This window comes from Pleurodeles waltl, chromosome 9 (assembly GCF_031143425.1).
Source record: "Pleurodeles waltl isolate 20211129_DDA chromosome 9, aPleWal1.hap1.20221129, whole genome shotgun sequence".
Lineage (NCBI taxonomy): Eukaryota > Metazoa > Chordata > Amphibia > Caudata > Salamandridae > Pleurodeles > Pleurodeles waltl.
In genome coordinates, this window is record NC_090448.1 from 735,999,685 (window position 1) to 736,023,871 (window position 24,187).

At 44.0% G+C, this 24,187-nt stretch overlaps 2 protein-coding genes across 3 annotated transcripts in view; one reads left to right on the forward strand and one right to left on the reverse strand.

Annotated features, from left to right (window-relative positions):
* Positions 1 to 2,493, reverse strand: part of SART1 (spliceosome associated factor 1, recruiter of U4/U6.U5 tri-snRNP) — a 748,174-nt gene extending 745,681 nt beyond the window's left edge. The window contains exon 1 of the mRNA XM_069207847.1: positions 2,161 to 2,493. Coding sequence (XP_069063948.1) covers positions 2,161 to 2,413 — 253 coding nt within the window. The 5' untranslated portion in view covers positions 2,414 to 2,493. The remainder of the gene's footprint in view (positions 1 to 2,160) is intronic.
* Positions 2,494 to 2,525: 32 nt separating this feature from the next.
* Positions 2,526 to 24,187, forward strand: part of LOC138259891 (piggyBac transposable element-derived protein 4-like) — a 45,255-nt gene continuing 23,593 nt past the window's right edge. Inside the window, exons 1-2 of one of the 2 annotated variants that reach the window (XM_069207849.1) lie at positions 2,526 to 2,957; positions 12,320 to 12,488. The gene's annotated coding sequence lies outside the window, so the exon portion shown is untranslated. The remainder of the gene's footprint in view (positions 2,958 to 12,319; positions 12,489 to 24,187) is intronic. The other variant, XM_069207848.1, reaches the window with a different exon arrangement.

Sequence of the window (24,187 nt, forward strand, 5' to 3'; positions counted from 1 at the left end):
TCAGGCAAGGAAACGTGAGAAGGTGGGGGGAGGCGCGAGGCGCCGCAGCGGCGGGAAAAGAGAATCAGGCAAGGAAACGGTGAGAAGGTGGGGGGAGGCGCCGCAGCGGCGGGAAAAGAGAATCAGGCAAGGAAACGGTGAGAAGGAGGGGGGAGGCGCCGCAGCGGCGGGAAAAGAGAATCAGGCAAGGAAACGGTGAGAAGGAGGGGGGAGGCGCCGCAGCGGCGGGAAAAGAGAATCAGGCAAGGAAACGGTGAGAAGGAGGAGGGAGGCGCCGCAGCGGCGGGAAAAGAGAATCAGGCAAGGAAACGGTGAGAAGGAGGAGGGAGGCGCCGCAGCGGCGGGAAAAGAGAATCAGGCAAGGAAACGGTGAGAAGGAGGAGGGAGGCGCCGCAGCGGCGGGAAAAGAGAATCAGGCAAGGAAACGGTGAGAAGGAGGAGGGAGGCGCCGCAGCGGCGGGAAAAGAGAATCAGGCAAGGAAACGGTGAGAAGGAGGAGGGAGGCGCCGCAGCGGCGGGAAAAGAGAATCAGGCAAGGAAACGGTGAGAAGGAGGAGGGAGGCGCCGCAGCGGCGGGAAAAGAGAATCAGGCAAGGAAACGGTGAGAAGGAGGAGGGAGGCGCCGCAGCGGCGGGAAAAGAGAATCAGGCAAGGAAACGGTGAGAAGGAGGAGGGAGGCGCCGCAGCGGCGGGAAAAGAGAATCAGGCAAGGAAACGGTGAGAAGGAGGAGGGAGGCGCCGCAGCGGCGGGAAAAGAGAATCAGGCAAGGAAACGGTGAGAAGGAGGAGGGAGGCGCCGCAGCGGCGGGAAAAGAGAATCAGGCAAGGAAACGGTGAGAAGGAGGAGGGAGGCGCCGCAGCGGCGGGAAAAGAGAATCAGGCAAGGAAACAGTGAGAAGGAGGAGGGAGGCGCCGCAGCGGCGGAAAAGAGAATCAGGCAAATGAAACGGGATGGAGGTGGCGCGGAGCGGGGAGCAACCTGTCTGCAGAAGCAGGGTCAAAGGTTGCCCATGGTAAAAGGGACATAAGTGCTTGTTCCTTACTAGTTGTGTGATGTGCGTAAGCCTCAATGGTTCAGGGCCAGGGTTGTAAAGGACAAATCAGGTTTTTAGGAAGCCAACTATTGCGAATACAAAATGCATACTGAAAGGACCCGTAAGTACTAGGCTGTACACAGGATACAACCCCTCACATGTTCAAATTGAAAGAACTGTAATTTATCATCGACTCGGCATTAGAATATCTTGCTGAATGTAGCAGGAAAGCCCTCAGCAGCTGAGCACCACTACGCTGAAGGTGAGATGCAGTATATCACAGGTTTATTCATAACTTGTATTAACCTATACAGGACCCTAGGTTATATGGGCGCTTTACCAGACTCACCTAGTATATACGGAACAATATAGTAATTGACGTGCAAGAACAATAAAACAACAACGCGGGACAGAAAGAGGAATTAGATTCTTAAGGGGCGTGAAATTGGATAAAGTTGTTGAAAGATGGTAAACCAGGATGATATAGGCACAAGCGGAGTGGGAGGAGAGTAGAGAGCCGACACAGTACCTCCTTTCGAGCGTATAGATACCCCCCTGGTTGAGATGCGCACTCTCCAAATACTCATAAAATATCGAACTAGATACCGTCCATACTAAAGCAGGCAATGTTCCAGCTTTTCGCAGACTACACCATTCACAGGCTTTATATCCGGTTGCCCCTATATCTCGCACCGCTTGTCAGTCACGAATGTATTGTAATAACACCCTCAAAGATTCACTCAGTGATCGTCAGGTGCACCTGCTATACAATCACAACATGCATAAACATAATTCACTAAAAGCTCAGAGGTAGACTGTACAGCTCACAAGCTGCACAGTCCCACATGTTCATTTAGACATTAATTGTGTGCGGTACTCAAACTCTCGTGGCTTAACTACTGAACATCGAATATACCCATTACCATTGAACATAAAAACTGTAAAACAACTTAATAAAGGATTCAGTGCTAGCTGTTCATACACACATGGAGTATCGTACCACTAGTGGTGCAACTTTCTCCCAGGGTGAGCATCATTCAGCAAGACCTCGGGCTTCACTAGCAAAACAAGTGTCAGGACGGTACATTCCTCACCCGTTAAGGATGCGATACCTAATCATTCTCACCCTGCGCTTGCGGATCGTATCCTGGGTCTAGCTTCTCCTTCTTTACTTTCCGACTTGAGCTCACAGGAGAAATTACAGCAGAAGCTGGCGGTCCCCCGTCAACAGCAGAACTCCCTCGGCTAGCCTTTCGGTCGCGACCACCACGTTCCCGGGAACGCTTACGAGCCCCGCGCTCCTTATCCCGATGTTTATGTTTCTTGTGCTCGCGGTGTCGTTCTTCGCCATCCTTGCGGTGCTTCTTGGAGGAACCCATGGAGGCGGTGGAGTAGGCTCCTCTCTCGTGCCGGGTGTTGATGCACCTACGTTGTGTTGACCTTTCAACTTCGTGGAAAAGGAAGAAGGACAACCTACAGCATGCGCACTTCAAACATCTAGGCTAAGCGTACGTAAGGTTTGCGTCCATCTTTGGATCAGGCTCAACATTTTTCAAATCAACCCGAGAAAAGTAACGGGAATTATAGATTTATTTGCTGTCAAGTAGCGCCATGGTAACTTTCAAAGTCTCAGGTCTCAGTTAAGTTATCACTTTAGCTTTTCAATTAAAGCGCTAACGCACTTACGGCAAATTAACATAGGTGTCCGTTTGTGGGTGGAGCTTGATTCGGACGCTTTTTCAAAAGAAAAGCTTGTTGGTTGGTTCCTTAGTATCTATTTTGGTTTATTCCTTTACTCTTTTTCCATCACTATGGATTGTGGTTGACCCTACCCGAACCCTGCAACTCGTGCTGGTTAGACGAGTGGAACTCTTTCTGCGTCAAAGTGATAGCCCTGTGGATGAGCAGTGATTGCTACGCTTGGTGAGTAATGTTCACAGGGTCGTCCGATCGCGGTATTCGCAGCGTGCGACAAGAAGTTGATTTCAGGGATGTCCCCTTTCTTTCACAGACTTGTGACTGTTGTATATAATTGTAAGCCAGGAAATGGGTTTATTGTGGTCTGTCATTTATATAGCGCTTACTACCCTGACACGGGACACCGAAACGCTTACCCTACACGAAAGGCCTTCAGTGGCATGAAAAATGTTAACGGAGGGCTCTCCAAAAGGGGGCTTGGCTTATGTAATGTAGTTTTTCCTAGTAATTTATGAAACAAAGGCTTAATTTTATTCAAGACACGGAGGCGAATATTATGCATTTTCTTTTCTTGTTTATTAAACAGCAGCAGTCAAGAAAAACCACAACTCCCAGAAGGCCAAACACAAACAGGCCCATGAGAGACAAACATTAGTCAATAGTATCCACCAATTACAGGCCAGAAAACCCCTAAATACCTATCTTGACCTGAACAGTCCTCTTTTCTTGTGCGAGGGTCAAACAGTATGAAACAAAGGTAAAATGGAACAAATGATGCAAAAGGCCATAACCAAAGCCAATAAGTCTTGACAAAAGTTCAATAACCGGATCTCAGAAGATGAAAGAAGGCCATCCAGATGGAGACGGTGAAGCTGGAGAAGAGAAGCAAATGGATATGAGCAGTGACGATCCACTGAAGGATGATGTTCATGACGAAGACTGTGAAGGAATAGCTGATGCTTAAAGGGAGGGAAAACAATTATATAATTTTTTGCTAAGGCAGGATAATACTCACCCCCGTGTCTTTAATAAAATTAAGACTTTCTTTCATAAATTACTAGGAAAATCTACATTTTATGGCAAGACCAGAGGCTGCTATTATTACGCTAGTTTAAAGCGAATTAACAACATCTAAAGCGACATGTTGTATTGGTTTGCAATAAAAGACTTTAAACACATTATCATTAGACCAATCAGCCGATTTTAGAATATCCTCCAAGCGAGAGCCAGCCCAAAAAGCTTTGGAAGCCATGGTACCTCTAGCAGAATGGGCCTGAAAGAGGAAGTGTCAATACCTGCTAAGGACATAATCCATTTAACCAGAGCTAGAGTTGGGGAGGAGACAGGTTTGAAAGTTTTTTTTTAAGGAGGTGAGGAGTTGGGAAGCTGAGGAAGATCTCAAATCGGCTGTTTGTTGTTCATATATCTTTAAACACTGACCTACACAAAGTTTAGGGTGGTCAGGAAAGTAGGGATAAAATACTGTTGTCAAATTAGTTTTGGTACCTCTATGAATATTAAATAAAACCCCTGAAGGGGTAAAATGACGGGCAGCTGGGAGGGTGTCTACTGGAGAGAGCTTTGGGAGAACGAGAAGAGATTGATGGATGGAGGGGCATACCAAGGGAAGAAATGTTGGTGTTATATGTTTTGTTTTACTTTGTCTGGAGTTCGCTTTCCAGGGCAGCAGTTTTCTGCAAGTGACTCACCTGTGCTTGGGATCACGAGGGGGAGGGGAGGGAGAGGCCCCCTCTAATATGATTGCACGGGTGATGTTCCCTATGGGCCGCTCAAATGCTTTTGGACTAGAATTGCTGCTGTCTTTGTTATACCGCAATGCTTTGTATTTTCTACGCTGGTATGTTGAAACAATAAACAGATTTGATCCATAAAATGACGGGCAGTGATATCAAGAGCTCTAACATCAGAAAGACGTTTAAAAGAGACTAGGCATAATAACATAGCTAACTTCGCTGACAATTTTTTCAATGAAAGCATGACGTTATCAGGCCAAAATAAAAATAGATTAAAAACAACATTAACATCCCACAACAAACTGTATTTCGGTAAAGGAGGATTGGAAAACATTACTCCCTTCAACAGACGACAAACCAGAGGATGTTCCCCAACAGGCTTACTGTTGATGTAAGGATGGTGAGAAGAAATCGCCAACCTGTAAAGATTGATAGTACAATATGACTTACCTTTACTAGCTTCAGCTGTAAGGAAATTAACTATAAACGTTACATCTGCTGAAAGGGGATTGATACTTCTTCCCAAGCACCAGCTATGCCATAGGGAGAATGCTGAGCTATAGGCTTTTTTAGTGCCTGTTGCCCAGGAATGTTCGATGAAGTGTGAAACTTCTGCCGAAATAGCAGGGACTGATTGGGAATCCCCGACAATTTCCGTGCTGAAAGGGAGAGAAGGTTGCCTAGAATCAAGTTGTGAGGAAGACCGAGGGGATTGGTGAGAAGGTCCAGAAAAGAGGGAAGGAGAAAAGGGAATCTATTGACAACTCTAGAAGAGAAGGGAACCACACTTGGGATTGCCAAATGGGAGCAATGAGGACTACTATTGCTCGCTGACGTCTGATGTGCGCTAAGAGCCTGTTTATCACGATGAAAGGAGAAAAGGCGTAGTTCAGAGATGCTGACCAATCCTTAGAGAAAGCATCGAAGGCTAGAGCTAACGGATCTGGACGCCAGCTGAAGAATTGGGGTAACTGAGTATTGAGACGTGATGCAAAAAGGTCTATGTGAAATGGACCCTATTTGTGAGAAATAGCCTGGAAAATGTTGGGATGAAGTTTCCAGTCGCTGGAATCTTGAAGGTAATGAGAATGCCTGTCCGCTATCGTACTGAGATTGCCTGGGATGTATTCTGCGTGGACCGAAATCCTTCTTTGAAAACAAAACTCCCAAAACCCTTTTGCCAATTCCACGAAAGGTTTGGATCTTGTGCCTCCCAGACGGTTGATATATCTGACCGCTGATATGTTGTCCATCCTGAGAACTGAACAACACACCTGGTCTCTTGCCAGGCTTTTGACTACAAAAGAGCCGTCAAGCATCTCTAAACAACTGATGTGCAACTGTGACTCCTGAAGAGACCATGTGCCTCCAATCGAGATTGTACCACACCGGGCTTCCCAACTGGAGAGGCTTGCATCGGATTCTAATATTAGATCTGGGGCTGATGCAAAGATAGTCCTGCCGTTCCAGGCGTCTGAATGGTCTATCCACCATTGGAGTTCTGCGCGAGAATCGTGATCTAAGACAACATTGTCCGTATCAGCCAGACCTTTTTGAAGATTACATATTTTGAGCCTTTGAAGGGCTCTGTAATGAAGAGGACCCGGAAAAATGGCCTGAATGGAAGAGGAAGGCAGCCTACAATCCTTGCTAAACATCTGAGGGAAATAAGGGACTTGCGTAGAGTTTGAAGAATCTCGGATTTTATAGATTTTACTTTTGCGGGAGGAAGATGAATAGTACCTGAGACAGAATCTACGAGAAAACCCAGAAACTTTATGCGTTGGACTGGAACTAGGGAAGAGTTTTCGTTGTTGATGAGGAAGCCCAAATCGGTGAGAAGAGTGCAAGTCAAGAGAAGGTGCGATTGAAGTAGAGCACGGTTCTGATTCATAATAAGGACATCGTCTAGATAAATGATCAGTCTGACACCTTGAGCTCTGAGGAAAGCTATGACCGGTCTCATGAGTTTTGTGAAGCACCAGGGAGCTGAAAAGAGACCGAAATGTTGGGAGGAAAAATGGTAAGATTGGTTTTCCCATTCAAACTGCAGGAATTTCCTGGAGTCTGGGTGCATAGGAACTGACAGGTAAGCGTCCTGGAGGTCCAAACGAACCATCCGATCATCCTGAAGAAGAGAATCTCTGAGATGGAGAATAGTCTCCATTTTGAAGTGGCGATAAACAACAAATTGGTTGAAATGTTTCAAGTTGATGACTAGGTGCATCTTTTTGTTCTTCTTTTGAACCAGAAAAAGTGAACTGATGAAACCTGTGGGGTCTAACTGGCAAGGAACAATGGCGTGTTTTTGAAGTAGAGCCTGGATTTCCGCCGAAATTGCCAAAGTCCTCTCTTGAGATAATTTGGGACGCTGAGGAAAATGAAGCTGAATAGGCTCTGAGTAGAGCTCAATAGTGTAACCTTGAACAGTGTTTACCACCCATGGATCTGATGTTATCGACTGCCATTTTGGAAGAAACAAAAGAAGACGACCCCCTATAATAGGAAGACCAGAAAGAGGACTTACCGGTTTGGGATGCGAGTCTGGAAGCTCAGTTGCCTTTGTTGCGGAAACCGCGTCGCCTTTGTGGATACAATTGTGGCCTGTATTCCTGATAGGAGGCGTAGAAGGCACCACGTGAACCCTGGTTGCTGTAGGAACGGCCGGCAAAGCGATTTCTGCCTCTGACGGCCCTGGCAAAACCCAGACTGTTAAACATCTTTTTGAGAGACTGTTGTGCCTTGTCCAATGAGGCAAAGGTTGACACGTATTTACTTAACTCCTTGATGAAGGAATCTCCAAAAAGGAGACCTTCTGCCTTGATGCCTGGGTCTGATACTGCCAGATTGACAAGTTTAGGGTCCAGTTTCAGAAGAAGGCCTTTCCTTCGTTCATGGGTGATTGCAGCATTGGCAATACCTAGCAAACAAAAGGATCTCTGAACCCATAACGACAAGTCCACTGGATCGATGGGACAATTGTCCAGGCGGGCAGCTCCAGCCAAATCGAATATACGGGTGAGAGGACCCACAACATCTAAAAGCTTGTCCTGACATGTGGACCAGGCTTTGTGCACGCCCTTACGTGGGTCTTTACCGAACTTGGTAAAAAAAGTTATAAGAGAAGGGTCAATTGCTGGGGTAGATGTAATTTTGGAAGGTCGAGGGCATTCAGAATGTAGTTTAGCCCTGGTTTGCTTGTCCAAAGACGTGCATAGTCTAGAAGCTACATAATCCCTCACGTGATCCGTGGGAAACCATTCCGTAGAGTTAGGATGGTGAATATCATTTGGGTTGAACATAGGAACACCTTCCACATCAGATACTACCAGAGGATGACCAGCCTCTTGCGCCATAAGCTTCGGTTTCTTTTGAGGAGGAGGAAACTCAGAATCTGCATCATCAGATTTGTCCGCATCAGAGACAGAATCTGGACCATCATCATCAGTATCCAGGATATTGGAAATCACAATAGGCGCAGAAATATGCTTGGATTTACTAGAACATTTAAGAGACGATTTTGGTTTTATATTTGAAGAACCCTCCTTTAAAGGAGGCTTGTGAGGAGCCGCGTCCTCTGCCTTTTTGGGAATCTTTTTTGAGATAGGGCGCTTTCTGCTTTTCCCCGCAGATTGGGCCAAAATCGTCTGAGAAACCAAGCTTAAAAGAGAATTTTCCAATTTGTTTGATAATTTATTGATAGAGGCTGAAACAGCCTGCTGAACAGAACATTGAATAAAATCAGTCAATTGCTCATTCATTTGCTCATCCTCCTCAGAGACATTCTTTCTCACAGGGGAACCCTCCATTTCCCTTATATATATATGAAAAAACTGGAAATTTGAGGGAAACAGGCAACAAAGGGTTAAAATTTCCTCTAGCAGAGGATAGACCAACTTGGCTCCGCCTAGGGATGGAGAAAAGGACTGGTCCCGGTGAGAATATTGGGAGCGACAACAGGAAGAGTGGAAGCAGCAGGTAAAACAGAGATTTTCGCTGTGGAAAACGGGATAATAAACACAAACCGCCGTTCCTTTCAAGCGCCGACGAGAAATGAAGTCGCGCTGAAAGGAAACAGCAGTTTAGAATGCTGGCAATAAGTAGCGCGCGTGTGAGGAAAGACGCGCTTTAACCGAAATGCGGCTACGAGCCGACTAGAAAAAGGCAAACAGTAAATTAAGAGCTGCGCGCGTTAGAAACATTAAAGAAAGATAATAAAACACCATAACATTAGCATATAGTAAATAATGAAACAAGCAGAATTGTGGAATACTTATCTTGACTGCGAGCAGCAAGAAAAGAGGGCTGTTCACAGTCAAGATAGGTATTTAGGGGTTTACTGGCCTGTGATTGGTGGATACTATTGACTACTGTTCGTCTCCCATTGGCCTGTTTGTGTTTGGCCTTCTGGGAGTTGTGATTTTTCTTGACTGCTGCTGTTTATTAAACAAGAAAAGAAAATGCATAATATGAGCCTCCGGTCTTGCCATAAAATTAAGATTGCGTGTTAACCATTTTAAAATATATTAAATGTAAGATGTTGCAGCATAAATTAGCAAAATTGGACTTTAACTGCATCAGAATCAAATTTTAGCAGCAATGTATTTTGCTAAATGTAACACATTGCCTCTTAGTTAAACCTGGCTGCTTTGTACCATGGAGTGAGCCCGGGTTAATTAGCTACTTTAGTGGTTCGTCTTGAGAAGAATTGTGATTATTAATTGAGGCGACTACCCCTCTCAACTAATACTGGAATTTCTTACAGTCGTGTTTTGGGTGGTGGGTTGGAGGAAGCAGTGCTGCCTTTGGCGAATGGGAGGAAATTGAGGACTGTGGCCTTGTTCAGAAATTCAGAACTTAACTATTGAACAGAGATCCTGTAATGTATAATTTAATTGAAAGTTCTGAATGTTGTCTAAAGTCAAAGAGAGAACACAAGCACAAGGAGAGGATGTGGCCTAACCTTTGAAACTGGGGAAGCAGGTTTGATTCTCGGTGTTGGCTCAACAAGCATCCTGCGATTAACACCAAATGATATAAGTAAAGAAACATCACAGGCTGTCCAAATCAATTAGAGAATATTAGTTTAAACAAAGCAATAAGAACAACAATTTCAGTAGCGAAAACCCTGATTAATAACAGCAATATTTGAGCAAGCGATATGACATACATTGGTTCAGCAAATAAACATTAGGTCATAGATAAAGAGAAAACACCTTACTAACTTCAGATTAGCATGTTGGGCTTCATGCAAAAGGTTTAGCAACATTAATTTAGGAAACATCTAATTATGGCGCTATCAAAATCGCAGCAGTATTAAACATTAGCAGGTGGTACCTGAAAAACAAAAGACAAACAACAATACATATATTATACATTTACCTATCCCTAAGGTAATCAGCAGAACAGCTTCTACTTCATCAGGGGGACATCAGCACCCGCATCAGGATAGGATCGGGTAAAGGGGGATGGTTTAGAATTTGGACTAATACATTACTAAACCATCAGATCATTAGTTCAGTATTGAACAGGTATAGTAAACTCAGAAAATAATAAAGCACCAGAATGTTAGTAGACTGATTGGCAAAGCATGAAGTGTCAAAGTGACAGGTCACACCAGGAATACGAAGTCAAGTCTCTGGAAACCATAAAACAATGAATGAATGAAGACTGACCCTCAAACATTAAATTAAACTTGCTAAACATTTGCTATTGGCTGAACACATCCGGCGAAGAAAGAACATCCAATTACAAAAACATTAGATATCGGCAATACATACAATTTTAACTTGCAAAGCGTTGATTGGGTTCTTCCATCTTTTACGTAACTCCAAACTATACTAAATGTATCTTGTGCACCTCTTCTTCCGACTATGATCTGCAAGCCCTTTGTTTGGCACATTGCAAATATGCTGCAAGACAGTTGTTAATGAAAACTGAGTATCCTCAAGAGAAAAACATGAGTTAGAAACATAACTACACACAGATATGTGAATTCAATGAATGGAGTCTGTTAAACAACAGACATGAAAACATACAATGGTAACAAAAGTAAGAACACCAAGTGTTAGATAACTTCCCACTGTGGCCTTGTCTGCTTGAGGCCCAGTAGAAAACAAGAAATACTCATAATATTTCACCATTTAATTTACAGAGAACATGCTCTTAAAGAGACATGTTATTCATTACAACTTTAGTACATTTTTATAAAAACATGTGCACAGGCCTTGCATCCAATGGTAGACAATAATAAAGGCAAATTTTGTAACCTACATACATTTTATCATTAAAACATTTCACACATTAGTACATAAGTATGATCACATAAAATATTTTTTTTTCACACTGTACATTCAAAGACAGAGGTCAAATGTCAATCTCTATATTCCAGGGAGCTTGGTGTTTACTTTTGTTTCTCTGACTTCAAACTGACAGGATTTATGTGACAATCATGCTGGCTACTGGAAGTGTTCTTGAGGAAGGCTGTACAATGTTACGTTTAGGTTTCGCCTGCACAGCGCTAGCACTGTGCTTTGAAGTCTTTTGTGCTTTCACCCATCCTCTAACTTTCCTCAGACGTTTGTTTGTTTTTGTGCTTGTCAGTCACTTTATCTTGCTTTTTAATTATTTGTGCGTGTTTTGGGGCATGTTTTCCTGTTTGTTTTTCGTTGATCTCTGTGTTAATGGGTTTTATGAGCATGGACTAAGTAGTCCTTCCTGTTGTAGATTTTATCCGCCATACCAGACCTACTTTTTTCTTTGGAATTTAGCTTGTTTGTTGAGTGGATGTATATTGCCCCTTATTTCACACTTGTAGCTTTATGCTTTATGCGTTCTCATTTTGTGACACTTTTTCGTTTTTTGCTCTTCCTCCATTTAAGCTATCTTAGTCACTAATCGTGTTCTTCATGTGTATGTTTAATTCGTTCTCAGACATATTTTTGCTTTAAGAATGTGGGTGTTTAAAAATCCACTTGTTTCACTAAACAGTTTTGGCCCTTTTTGCGCGTGGCTTTTTATTTTTGCAAAATGTACATTAATGCAAATTACTTAAAGAAAATTTCATAAACCTGAAGAAATATTTTACAGTATGGGTTGCAGTTTGCTTAAAAGTGGAATACAGATTGGAAACACATATTTGAACATTTTTTATTTATTTATGCATTTTATTCAGTCTGTTTTATAAATAAAAACATGCTGGTCCACAAAGCTCTCCATTAAAACACGCGGGTGCTGCATTTAAATGTGCAAACACTACATGCAGAGACACTGTAATCCTATAAGCATCTCGTGCCTCTTTAATCCATTTACAGCCACTTCTTGCCCCTTCAGCTCACTGTTGCATCTTTCTGACTTTGTGCCGCTTTTTCATTTTTCTCTTCCCTTGATTTTCCCATATGTGTCTTTTGCTTGCAGTAAGTGCCTGATGCTGAAAATAAGTGTCGGCCCTTTAGAAGAAGTACTGGTGCCCTGCAACGGAAAGCACCAGCTTAAATTAAGCACTGTGTACAAGAACACCGGCTCAAATTAAGCACTGCTTACAAGTACACCAAAGGTGTGCCTTCTCCAGGCCCAGCTTCAAGTCTACACTGATTTTCAACTTAAGAGCGCAGGCATGCACTTCTGTTTTCAGCATGTGGGAGCCACAATGTGCCTTGTTAGTTTCAGTGCTTCACATATTTACCAGTTACTTTAAATAACATTTTTTTTTTGGGACAAGTATATGGAGTTCTATGATTAATTTGGATATATTTCTTTTGCTTTCTCTTTTTTGTGACGCTTTTTCGTTTGTCTCTTTACCCCGTCTTTCTTATATGTTTATTTTATTCGCAGTAAATGCCTGATGCAGAAAACTAAGTGCCTTCCCTGACAAGGTAGTACTGATGCCCCGCACCGGAAACCACCATGTTGCTGACAGTGTACTGTATGGTGTTTGGCCTTATTTACAGTGTTTACAGGCCGTTCAATCTAGAAAGATTTATAATATATGAAAAGATCTCTGGTAAGTAAAGAGCCAGCCAGCCTGTTTACACTCTTTGATCCGGTTGTTTCTGCCTTTTCACGTACAGACGCTGATGTTTCGACTTGTCATTTTGTTATTTATGTCCAGCTCTCCTCTTGTCTGCAGTGTTTTAAATAGTGATTTTCTGCATTTTACAGTGTTTACCATTTATTCACTTTGTCACATGATAACATCTCGCTGTTTAAAGAGCCAGCCAGCCTGTTTACTCTTTCCTCCGTTTTTTATTTTGCCTTTTCACTAACTTATGGTGGTCTTTGACTTATGGACTTTTATTATTTATGTTTAGCTTTTGTGTTGCTGACAGTTTACCATGTTATAATTTTTGCCAACACAGTCTCTAGTAGTGTTTTTCTTTGCACATACAGTAGTAAGAAAAACAGATTCATTTGGTGCTGTGCATTTTCTGTTCTAATCTAGATGCATGCGTTCAACACACTGAGCTATCTCAGTTACTTGTGGTGTAGCGTATGTATATGTTTAAATCATTATTAGAAATATTTTGGTCCTCTCATCGCCCGTGCCTCCCTACAAGCAGTGCTTAATTTATAAATAAGTGCCCAAAACTCACCTTTGAAACATGTGACTGTTGCATTTAAATGTGTGAGCACTGAATACTGAGGCAGCGTAATTCTACAGCCATTTGGGATCTCTTTAAGCCATTTACAGCCACTCCCGGCCTCTTCAGCTCACTCTTGCAGCTTTCTTCTTCCTCACTTTGTGACTCTTTTTCGTTTTTCTCTTCCCCCGCTTTTCCCATATGTGCCTTTTGCTCACAGTAAATGCCTAATGCAGAATAGTAAGTGCTGGCCCTCAACAATAAGTGGTAGTGCCTGCACTGGAAAACACCGTCTCAAATTCAGCACTGCTTACAAGTAAAGCAAAGGTGTGCCTTCTCCAGGTCCAGCTGTAAGCCTACACAGCAAATGATTTTCGGCTTGGGAGTGAAGGCATCCACTTCTGTTTTCAGCACACAGGCGAAACAACATGTCCTATTAGTTTCAGAGCTTTTGCAAATCCACCAGTTACTTTACCCAGTGTCACATTTAAATTAAATATTTCCATATAGGGAAACATAATAGACAAGCTCCACTCACCTCTACACAAACATATCCCACCACACTTTACTACAAATTGCTGCATTCCAATCTACCACACCACAGTAAAATGTTCTACACTTCAGCTAACCAACTACAATGCAATGTACCACTCTACAGTCTACCCTACCACAGTCTTACACTACTCCAAAATACACCTCAGCAATCTACCTCACTCCAACATATCATACTCCAATCTAACCCACTACACAACCACTTTAACCCAATCTACTCCACCTCACGCCACTCAACCCCAACTCAATACAATCCACCCCACAACATTCTAACCTAGTCCAATACAATACACTACACTCCATTTTACCACACTCCGACACACTATTACTCAGTCTACCTCTGCTCCACTATACGCCAATATACCTCTCTACTCTAACACAACCTACCCATTCCATTCTAACTCCAACTACCCCATTCCAATTTTCACCAACCCAACCCAAACCACTCCACAACGCTAACGTTTAACTATACTCCACACCAGCCACACTGGTCTACAACATAACAAGTACACAGCTAAAAAAAATAGATCTTGTATAGGCAACACCCATGTCTGTAAATGAACTGTGCAGATATTTCAGAATGTATCAAAATAGGAAAAACACAAATGAAGCAAATTTTTGGGTAATTCTGAAGTGTGGTGGAAACATTTTAATACTTTCAAACAAATCGGTACACTAGAAAATGACATTTTCACACGTTATTTTTCTGCAATGTATACCTTTATCAGTAAAACTGCATGTCTGTGCTAATGTAATGGTCACTTCAATGGAAGTTTTGTAGTCTGTAATGGCAGTGCACTACCGAACCATGCACACTTTACCCGTCTCCACACTGCATTACTGCATCCTGCCTGGCACCACTTCTCTCTTCACCACTTCACTCTAGGCCTCTCTGCTCTACCTCATTCTACTCTATGCCAATGCACTCCACCCCACACTACTCTACTATGCACCTATGCATTTTTCGCCACTGCACTCTACGCCACTCAACATTACGCCTGTCTACTTTGTAACTCTGCCCTCTATGCCAATATACTCAACTCTGTGCCACTCCACTCTACACCAATGCACTCCACATGCCAGTCCACTCTACGCCACTCTAGTCTACTCTGCACTCTACACTACTCTACGCCATCTTAACATGCACCACTAGCCCTCTGAAACAGTCTGCTCTATGCCACTGCACTCGGTGCGACTCTACTCTGCTCCACTGCACTCTATTTTGCATCAATGCACTCTACGCCTATGAAGTCGACACCACTTAACTCAAAACCAATGCACTCTATGCTACTGCACTATACACCACTAGACACAGCAACACTTCACACTACTGCACTATATGCCACTGCACTCTGTCACAGCACTCTTCACCACTCTGCTTTATTCTGCACCAGTCTGCGCTACTGCACTCCACACCCATGTACTCTATGCCACTCTACTAGACATCACAGCATTCTAAGTCTACTTTGCAACACTGCATTGTGTGCTACTGCACTTTACTTTACCCCACTCTACGCCATTCCACTCTACCCTGTACCACTCTACTCTGCACCACTCTACTCTGCACCACTCCACTTTATGCCACGTCACTCTACACCACTCTACTCTGCAGTCTCCACCACAGTACTCTACACCACTCTTCTGTGCACTACTGCACTCTAATCTGCACCACTGTTCTCTACTTCACTCTGCACCACTACACTCCACGCCACTCTACACTGCATTGCTGCACTCTGTGTCAATCCACTCTAAGCCACTATAATGTACTCTAAATTTCTGCACTCTACAACACTGCACTCAACTTTGAAACAGTCTAATCTACCCCACTCTAATCCACTCTGCCACTACACTCTACGCTGTTGTAATCTACCTTGCGCCACTCAACGCCTCTCTATTCTGTATCACTGCATTCAATACCATTGCACTATACACCACTTTACTCAAAACCAATACACTCTACACCACTGCTCTCTACGCCATTCTACTATGCACCACTGCACTGTACAGCATCCTACTGTGCTCTGCAACACTGTACTCTATGCCACTCTACTCAGTCGCTGCACTGTAGGCCAGTGCAATCCACTCCTCTCCACTGTACACCATTTCACTCTACGTCATTTTACTCTGCACCACTCTATGCACTCCATTGCACTCTACACCATTGCACTCAATGCCACTCTACTCAACACCACCACAATACTCTTTAACACTACACTCTCCACCACTCTACTCTGCACCACTCAACTGCACTCTGTGCCACTGCATTCCATCCTATCAATTCTACGCTACTCTAATCTATTGTGCTCCACTATATTCAATGCCAGTGCACTCTACCCCACTCTACTATGCACCACTGCACTCTTCGTCACTGCACACTACACCACTCCAGTTCAGGCCACTCTACCTTATGCTTCTCTATTATGCAACACTGCACTCTACTCCACTCTGTGCAACTCCACTCTATGCCACTGTACTCCACTTTGCACCACTCTATTCTATACCACTGCACGCTACACCACTACTCTGCCACTGCCATCTACCCTGCACCATTCCACTCTACCCTGTAACACTCCACTCTATGCCACTTCACTCTACTTTGAAACAATCAACTCTACACAACTGCACTTTGCCACTCCACTCTGCACTACTCTACACCACTGCAATGCATGCCACTTCACTCTAAACCACTGCATTGTATGCCAGTGCACTCAACACAACTGTTCCCAAACCACTGCACTCTACGCCACTATCTTCTACTCTGAAACACTCCACGCCACTGCACACTATGCCGCTTTAGACCATTGTGCTTTGTCACTGCACTTTACGCCACTGCATTCTATTGTGCACCATTCTACTCTGGTCCACTGCACTCTGACACTGTACTCTGCAAGACTGCACTCTCCTCCACTAAACTGTAAGCCACTCTGCCCTGCAGCACTGCATGCTACTTCACACTACAGCACTCTGACCATTGCTCTCTACGTCACTGTACTGTACGCCACTCTATTATACTCTGCAACACTGTAGTCTACGCCACTTTACACCATTCTATGCCACTGCAGTTTGCTCTGAACCACTCTACACCACTAAACTGTGCATTACTCCACAACACGAATCTGTTGTGCACCACTGCATTCCACGTCACTGCACTCCACTCTGAAACAACCTACTCTATGCCACTCTAGTTTACTCTGCACCACTCTACCCTAGAACACTGAGCTCTACTCCAGTGTCCTCTCCCCTGCATCACTTCACTCTACCCTCCACGACTCCACTTTATGGCACTTCGCTCTACTCTGAAACAGTCTACTCTAAGCCACTGCACTCATTGCCAATGCAGTCTACTCCACAGTACTTTGCGCCACACTACTCTCCATCACTGCACTGTTCACCCAGCAACTCTGCACCACTGTACTTCACTCCAGGCCGCTCCACTCTGACGCTGTACTCCATTAAACTCTTCTCTACTCTGACAATCTACTCCATTCTGTGCCACTCCACAACACTATTTTGCTCTATGACTTTCTGTGCAACTCCCTCTGTGCCACTTCACTATTCTGTGACCCACTACTCCACTCTACACCTCTCCACGTCATGCCACTCCACTTTACCCTGCACCACTTGACTCCGCAACACTACTCAACTCCAGTCAACTCTCCTACACTATTCCACTTTACAACAATCTACTTGGCTCTACGCCATTCTACTCTGCAGAACTCTTTTCCACTCTACGCTGTCCCACTCTGCTGTACACCACTCCACAACACTCTGTCACTCCACTCTGACACTCTTCTTCACGCCTTTCCACTCTCCTCCCACCACAACACTCTGTGCCACTCCATGACATTCTACCCCATGCCACTCTCCTGTACCCCACCAATGTTTAGCTATGCTGAACAGCAGCCACGCTGGTGTACAACAGGTTAAAACAAATTGGAAAAGCCAATAGCTCTTGCATGGGTGCAACCTATTGGCTGTGCCAATGTTTGTATTTTTAGGCAAGGGAGACTACTTAAGGCACTGACACTTTTGTGATTCTTGGCAAATCGTATGATGCTGAGCCGAAGTTGAGTCTCTTAGCTTGGTTCCCCGGTTCCAAAGTTGGCAGCTCTGGCCGTTTAGCCATCTCTGTGCTTTTTGTTTTTACATTCAGACATATAACTTTGTCAGTAGTTATTAGCTGTTTAAGATAAATCAGTAACTAGAAAGACTTTGTTGTAAATAATACTGTAAATGTTTCTACTTTGAAACCAAGACTGTAAATTAAATTTTACTGAGGCCTGTGAAAGGGTTAGTGGTCTTCAGAATATCTCTGTCACCCATGTACATTGTAGGTGAAACAGGTACTCACTTTTTCTATCCACATCTCATCCATCTGCATATCTTACACCTCATCTGTTTCCTCTTCAGCACCATCTTTTTGATCTCATCTGAATGCACTTCCTTGCATCTCCTTCACTTCACCACCCTGTAAACACATAACACACACATTAACCAGGAAGCACTGCATTTTGTTTTACTTTAGCCTTATCAATATTTTGATATGGACAGTGTGCTGTCTCAGACTATGTGAGTGAAGTGCACATTATAATAAGTACTAACCAGCATATCCATAGGGCAGTGTATGGTTGCCACTTAGCTGTTTATTTTTTTGCAACAAGTATGTTTATGTCCTGTCTGGTACAAAAATAATTGAAAGCAATTCTTTTTTCACCATTATCTTTGCATGCTTTAAGCAGCAAATATAAGAAACAAGCATTGATAAGGCCATAAGTCTTGCCATTTGTGATCTATTAGCGTTGGTGGAGTGGATTGGAGTGGCATGGTGTGGAATAGAGTGGCGTTGTGAGGCATGAAGTGGCATTGCGTAGAGTAACGTGGCATTGTGAGGCGTGTAGTGAAGCGCAGTGGAATTGTGTGGCAGCAAGTGGCATTGTGTGGAATGGAATTATGTGGAGTAGAATTGTGTAAAGTGATGTGAAATTGTGTGGAGTAGAAATGTGGCTGTGTGGAATGGAATTCTGTAGTGCAAAGTGGAACTGTGTGGTATTGTGTGGATTGAAATAGAGTGTGGAATTGTTTCTTATTGTGTAGCATGACAGCGGAGGAATTGTGTGGCATGTATTGGAGTGGCGTGGCATAGTGTGACGTTGATTGGCATGAAATTGTATAGTATTGTGTGTAGTGGAGTTGAATTGTGTGACATGGAGTGAAGTGACATGTAGAGTGGAATTGCATAAAGTTATGTGAAATTGTGTTGTATTGTGTGGAGTTGAATGTGTTGCGTTTTATAGCATAGAGTGGTAATGTCTGACATTCTGTGGAGTAAAAATTGTGTGGCATGGAGTGGAATTGTGTGGAATGGAGTGGATTGGTGCAGCGGAGTAGCACTGTGTGACGTGGAGTAAACTGTACTGCAGTGTGTGGGGTGAAGAGGTGTAGAAGTGTGTGGAGTGCAATTGTGTGGCGTGGAGTGAAATTGCGTGTAGTGGAATGGAGCTGAATTGTTGTGTGCCATTTTATAATTATGTGCTATTGGTGATGTGGAATGGAATCATGAGTGTAGAGTGAAATTGTGTGGAGTGGCATTGTGTAACGTGGAGTGGAATTTTGTGCCATTATGTGGCATGGAGTGGAATTGTGTGGAATGGAGTGGATTGGTGCAGCGGAGTAGCACTGTGTGACGTGGAGTAAACTGTACTACAGTGTGTGGGGTGAAGAGGTGTAGAAGTGTGTGGAGTGCAATTGTGTGGCGTGGAGTGAAATTGCGTGTAGTGGAATGGAGCTGAATTGTTGTGTGCCATTTTATAATTACGTGCTATTGGTGATGTGGAATGGAATCATGAGTGTAGAGTGAAATTGTGTGGAGTGGCATTGTGTAACGTGGAGTGGAATTTTGTGCCATTATGTGGCATGAAGTGGAATTGTATGGCGTGGATTGGAGTGTTGTGGATTTGCATTATGCAGAGCGAAATTGTATGGCATTGTTTAGGGTGGAGTTGAATTAAGTGGCATGGAGTGAAATAGCATGGTGTGGAATGGCATTGTGTGGTATTGGGTGGAGTGAAATTGTGTGGCATCTAATGGCGTGTGGTGTTGATTGGAGTGTTGTGGAGTGGCATTGTCTGTAGTGGAGTGAAATTGTATGGCGTGTGAAGTTGAATTGCGTGGCATGGAGTGAAATAGCATAGGGTGAAGTGGCATCGTGTGTATTGAGTGGAATTATGTGGAGTGGAACTGTGGCATTGTGTTGAGTGAAATTGTGTTGGATGGATTGGAGTGTCGTGGAATTGAATGGCATTGTATGGCATTGGATTGTGTCGCATGGCGTGAAATAGCATGGTGTGTCGTGGAATGGAACTGTGTAGCATTATGTAGCATAGAGTGGAATTGTGTGTCGTGGCATGGAGTGGAATTGTGTGGCATGTAATCGACATGTGTCCAATGGGGTGGCATTACGTGCCATGGAGTGGAAATTTGTGGCATTTTGTAGAGTGGAATTGTGGCATGGGTTGGAGTGTGGTGGAGGGAGTAATATTGTATGGCATGTGAAGTGGAGTTGAATTTTGTGGCATTGTGTGGAGTGGAATTGCGTGGCATTGTAATGGAGTAGTATTGTGTGGCCTGGAATGAGGGTGGAAGTGTTTGGCATTGTGTGAAGTGGAATTGGTGGAATTAAGTGGCGTATGGAGTGGAATTGTGTGTCATGGTACTGTGTGGCTTGGTGTGGAATGAAGTGGAGTCGAATTGAGTGGAATTGGGTGGCATGAAGAGGAACTGTGGCACTATGCAATGTGAACTGAAATGTAGTGGAGTAGAATTGTCTGCCACTATGTGGCATACATTGAATTGGAATTGTGTGTCATTGCAATGTAACTGTGTGACGTGGAGTGGAATTATGTGGCATTGAGTGAAGTGGAATCCTGTGGAGTGGAATTGTGTGGCGTGGAATAGAATTGTGTTGCACTGTGTGGCGTGGAATTGTGTGGTATAGAATTGTGTCACATAAGTGACAAAGATGAGCAGCAGAGACACAGTTGGGGCACACATACAGACTATATTCCAATACAGGCTTACACCAAATGCACAACTTCCACGGATAAAGGTGGCTATGCAGATGTGCTTCGAAAGCCTACAATTCTATCTCTGGAACCTGCAGCTTGGATGAAAGGCATCTCCAAACCAGTCCAATGACCTCTACCGCCCCGTGTGCCAGGCTGTGCCCTTAGGAGTGGAGTGAGTGCCATGGCAGAAGAGCTTCTACCAAAACATCGGAACCAAATACACAACAGTTCCTTTTAGCACCACAAAACACTATGATGAACCAAGTAAGTGAATGAGTGCATGTGATCGAAGAGATATTTGTAGTGCAAATGTTTGCAGATGGTGGGTATCTGCACTTACTTTTTGTAGCTTGGGACTTTTGCACCATCACACTTTAAACTACAACGAGCAAGATAGACAGTGAGAAAAGGGAGAATAAAGAACCAAGAGATATTGAAGCAGTGACAAAAGAAGAGAGAAGGGGTAAAAAAAGAACCTGCAGTAGTGAAAGTCAGATAGTAAGGTCATGGAACTGGAATTGAAACTAGGTGCAGCCTTGCTATTTGGCAACCCCAGCATTGGTTATGGGTGGCGAGGACTCCAAGAAAACATTCTGGAACCAACATTCCTTTATTTAAACTCAAAATGGAGAATGAGTGGATGGGTAAGAATGTTGTGGTGTTATGGCCAGAGCTGCCGCCTTCAGAACTGGTTAAGCAACTGGGGGCACCAAGTAGGAGTTTCAGGATCCGCCCAACATCTTGTGGGTCTGGGCAAATCACTTGGGCCCGCATTATAACATTGGCGGTAACTGCACCTACCCCCACCGTGATGGCCACCAACATACCATCGCCGTGGCTACCAGCCGGCAACCGCATTATGACAGTAGACGGAATACCGTGGCTGACGGCGGTAAGGTGGCGCTACTGCCAGCAGCAGCGCCATGCCAGCAAAACAGCGCCTACCGTATCATGTTCTATGATACGGCCTGGCGGTGTTTTGCTGGTGGATGCTGCTGCTGGCAGCAGCGCCGCGTCCCGCTCCTGCCAGAGGACCCCCTGCAATCAGGTAACTTGGGTTCCCCGACAGGAGAGGGGGTGTTGTGTGTGTCTGTTTTTGTATGCATGCATGCATGCAGGTGTGAGTCGCGTGTAATGCGTGTGTGAATGAATGAATGTGGCTGTACATGTATGTTATGTGTTGTGAATGCGTGTGTGCGACAATGTATGTTAGTGTGTGTTGCGGAGTGTGGGAATGTGTATGCATGCGTGGGTGGATGTGGGTATGCGTGTGTGTAGGAGCGTGTGTATGAGCGTGGAAGTGTGCACGTGTGGGTGTGTAAATGTGCAGGGGGTGGGGGAGGACTCTGGGGAGAGGGGCGGGGGAGACCCCTATAAGGGCCAGGGAAGAAATTCCCTGGCACTAATAGTGCCTACCAGTGTGGTTTTCGTGGCGGTAGGATTGCCACGAAAACCATGGCGGTAGGTGGGGTCATAATCCTGAGGATGGGATTGTGGCGGCTGCCGGGCTGGAGACTGAAGTCTCCAGCCCGGCAGCTGTCACCACCCTGGCGGTCGGAATAGTACGTTGGCTGTTTGGCTTGAGCCAAACCACCAATGTCATAATTTGGTGAAAGGTACTGCCAGCCTGTTGGCACTACCTTTCACCAATATACCGCCGACCGCCACGGTCGTAATGACTCCCTTAATAATTATTTAATTCTTTTTTTTTTAAAGAATGTGATTTTGTAAGGTAATGTAACTGGTGGCGATGTAAAATGTTCTAAAACTTTGGAGTAGGGTTGAGGTCGTCCGTTAATAAAAATACTAAATAAAAAAAAAAAAGAGAGAAAGAGAGGACCTCAATCATAGCATGAGCTGCGAATAGGCACTAATTAAAATGAATCAATCTGTGCTTGGTCCGTGCATTATAGACAAAAAAAGGAAGTGATGCAGGGCACAAGCTGGCCAGGTAGGATGCAGCAAGGAAAAGTGGCATCGGGACAACAAATGGTAAGCAATGGGCTGGCTGCGAGCCCTTTATTGTACATAATAACCCCACCGGCAGACAGCACATGCGCTGTTGACAACAAGACCTAAAAACACAGTGTTCTACAATTGTGTTAATGATCCCCAACTAATAATTACAAAAAAACAGAAAAGCCATGTAAAAATTAATACAGGTGATTTTATACAAAGTTGTATTTCGCTATTATGTATAGGCCTTTGCAAACTCTTTACCATGAGAACATCGCTGGTACTTTTCTCTGTAAAAGTGGCAACCCAAGAGCAGTGGGGTGCCCCAGTATTAGGTTTTCTTTCTGGAAAGCGCTGTTTTCAGCTATGTTTGTCCCATCAAAATAAAACAACATTGTGTAGTTAGGTGTTAAAGGAAACCCCACTACAGGGAATTAGTGTCCCTTATGATGTTGTGACCTTATACATCCATGAATAGACGGATTCGCTTAAATCCTAAAGGTGTTCACGATTTATTCTTTTTTAGAAGTAAAATTAAATGCTGGTAGATTTCTAGAGTGCAATATCACAAAATAAAATGATGGACTGAGTGTTGAAACTTTTCAAACACTCACCCCCTATCACAGATCTGGGTTTAATCCATCGTTATTTTGCTTGCCACATCACCCCAGTTCGGATCCAGCTATATGCAAACCAGTCTTGACCCTGTTCCAATGGGAGCAGTCAAGCCCAAGCTGCCAGGCCATGTCCTCCCTGGACAGGATTCAAGCATCCTGGGCCCGGCTGCCTTCATCAGCCAGGCTAGCATCAATCCAGTGGTGCAGCAAGCAAGGGACCCACGTTTTCTGGCATACCCTAGCCACTTAGGGCGCACAAGGCAATATCACAAAATAAAATGATGGACGGAGTGTTGAAACTTTTCAAACACTTACACCCAGTCACAGACCTGGGTTTAATCCACCGTTTCTGGAGTGTTCTTTTTAATGGGCTCATAAAAACTGTTTGCACTAGGTGCTTGCTAATAGCATATTACCAAAATATATATTTTGAAAGGACGTGTTTTAACTTAAACCTTTAATCTTTTGCACACCTCGCCACATCTGAAACTGTGTGTAATACAATTTTAAAACGGTGATCTACATTTTCAGTGCTTTCCGTCAAAGGCTCAGACCACATAGCACTATAGCTATAAAAGTCACTTTTTTAGGTTTCGCCTACACAGCGCTTGGCTGTGTTTGTGAAATCTATTCTATTCAATAAAATCTTAAAAGGGGCTTAGATCCCGCCCTTGGTTTTCATTGGTTTCTGTGCTTGCCGTTTACTTTTCCTCTGTTTCTATTGGCTGTAGCATACTGTTTCATGCATTTACCAATGCTTGTTTCTTATCAGAGGCCCAAGTACTATTTTCTTCTGCTTTTGGGGAACTTTTTTTTAATGTTTTGCCTGCATAATACTTGCGCAGTGCTTGTCCTTTACATAATCTCCCTGTGGTTGCACACATTTCATCCCTTCATCGCGCCATTTCTTCACACACTCTGTCTTTTACCTAG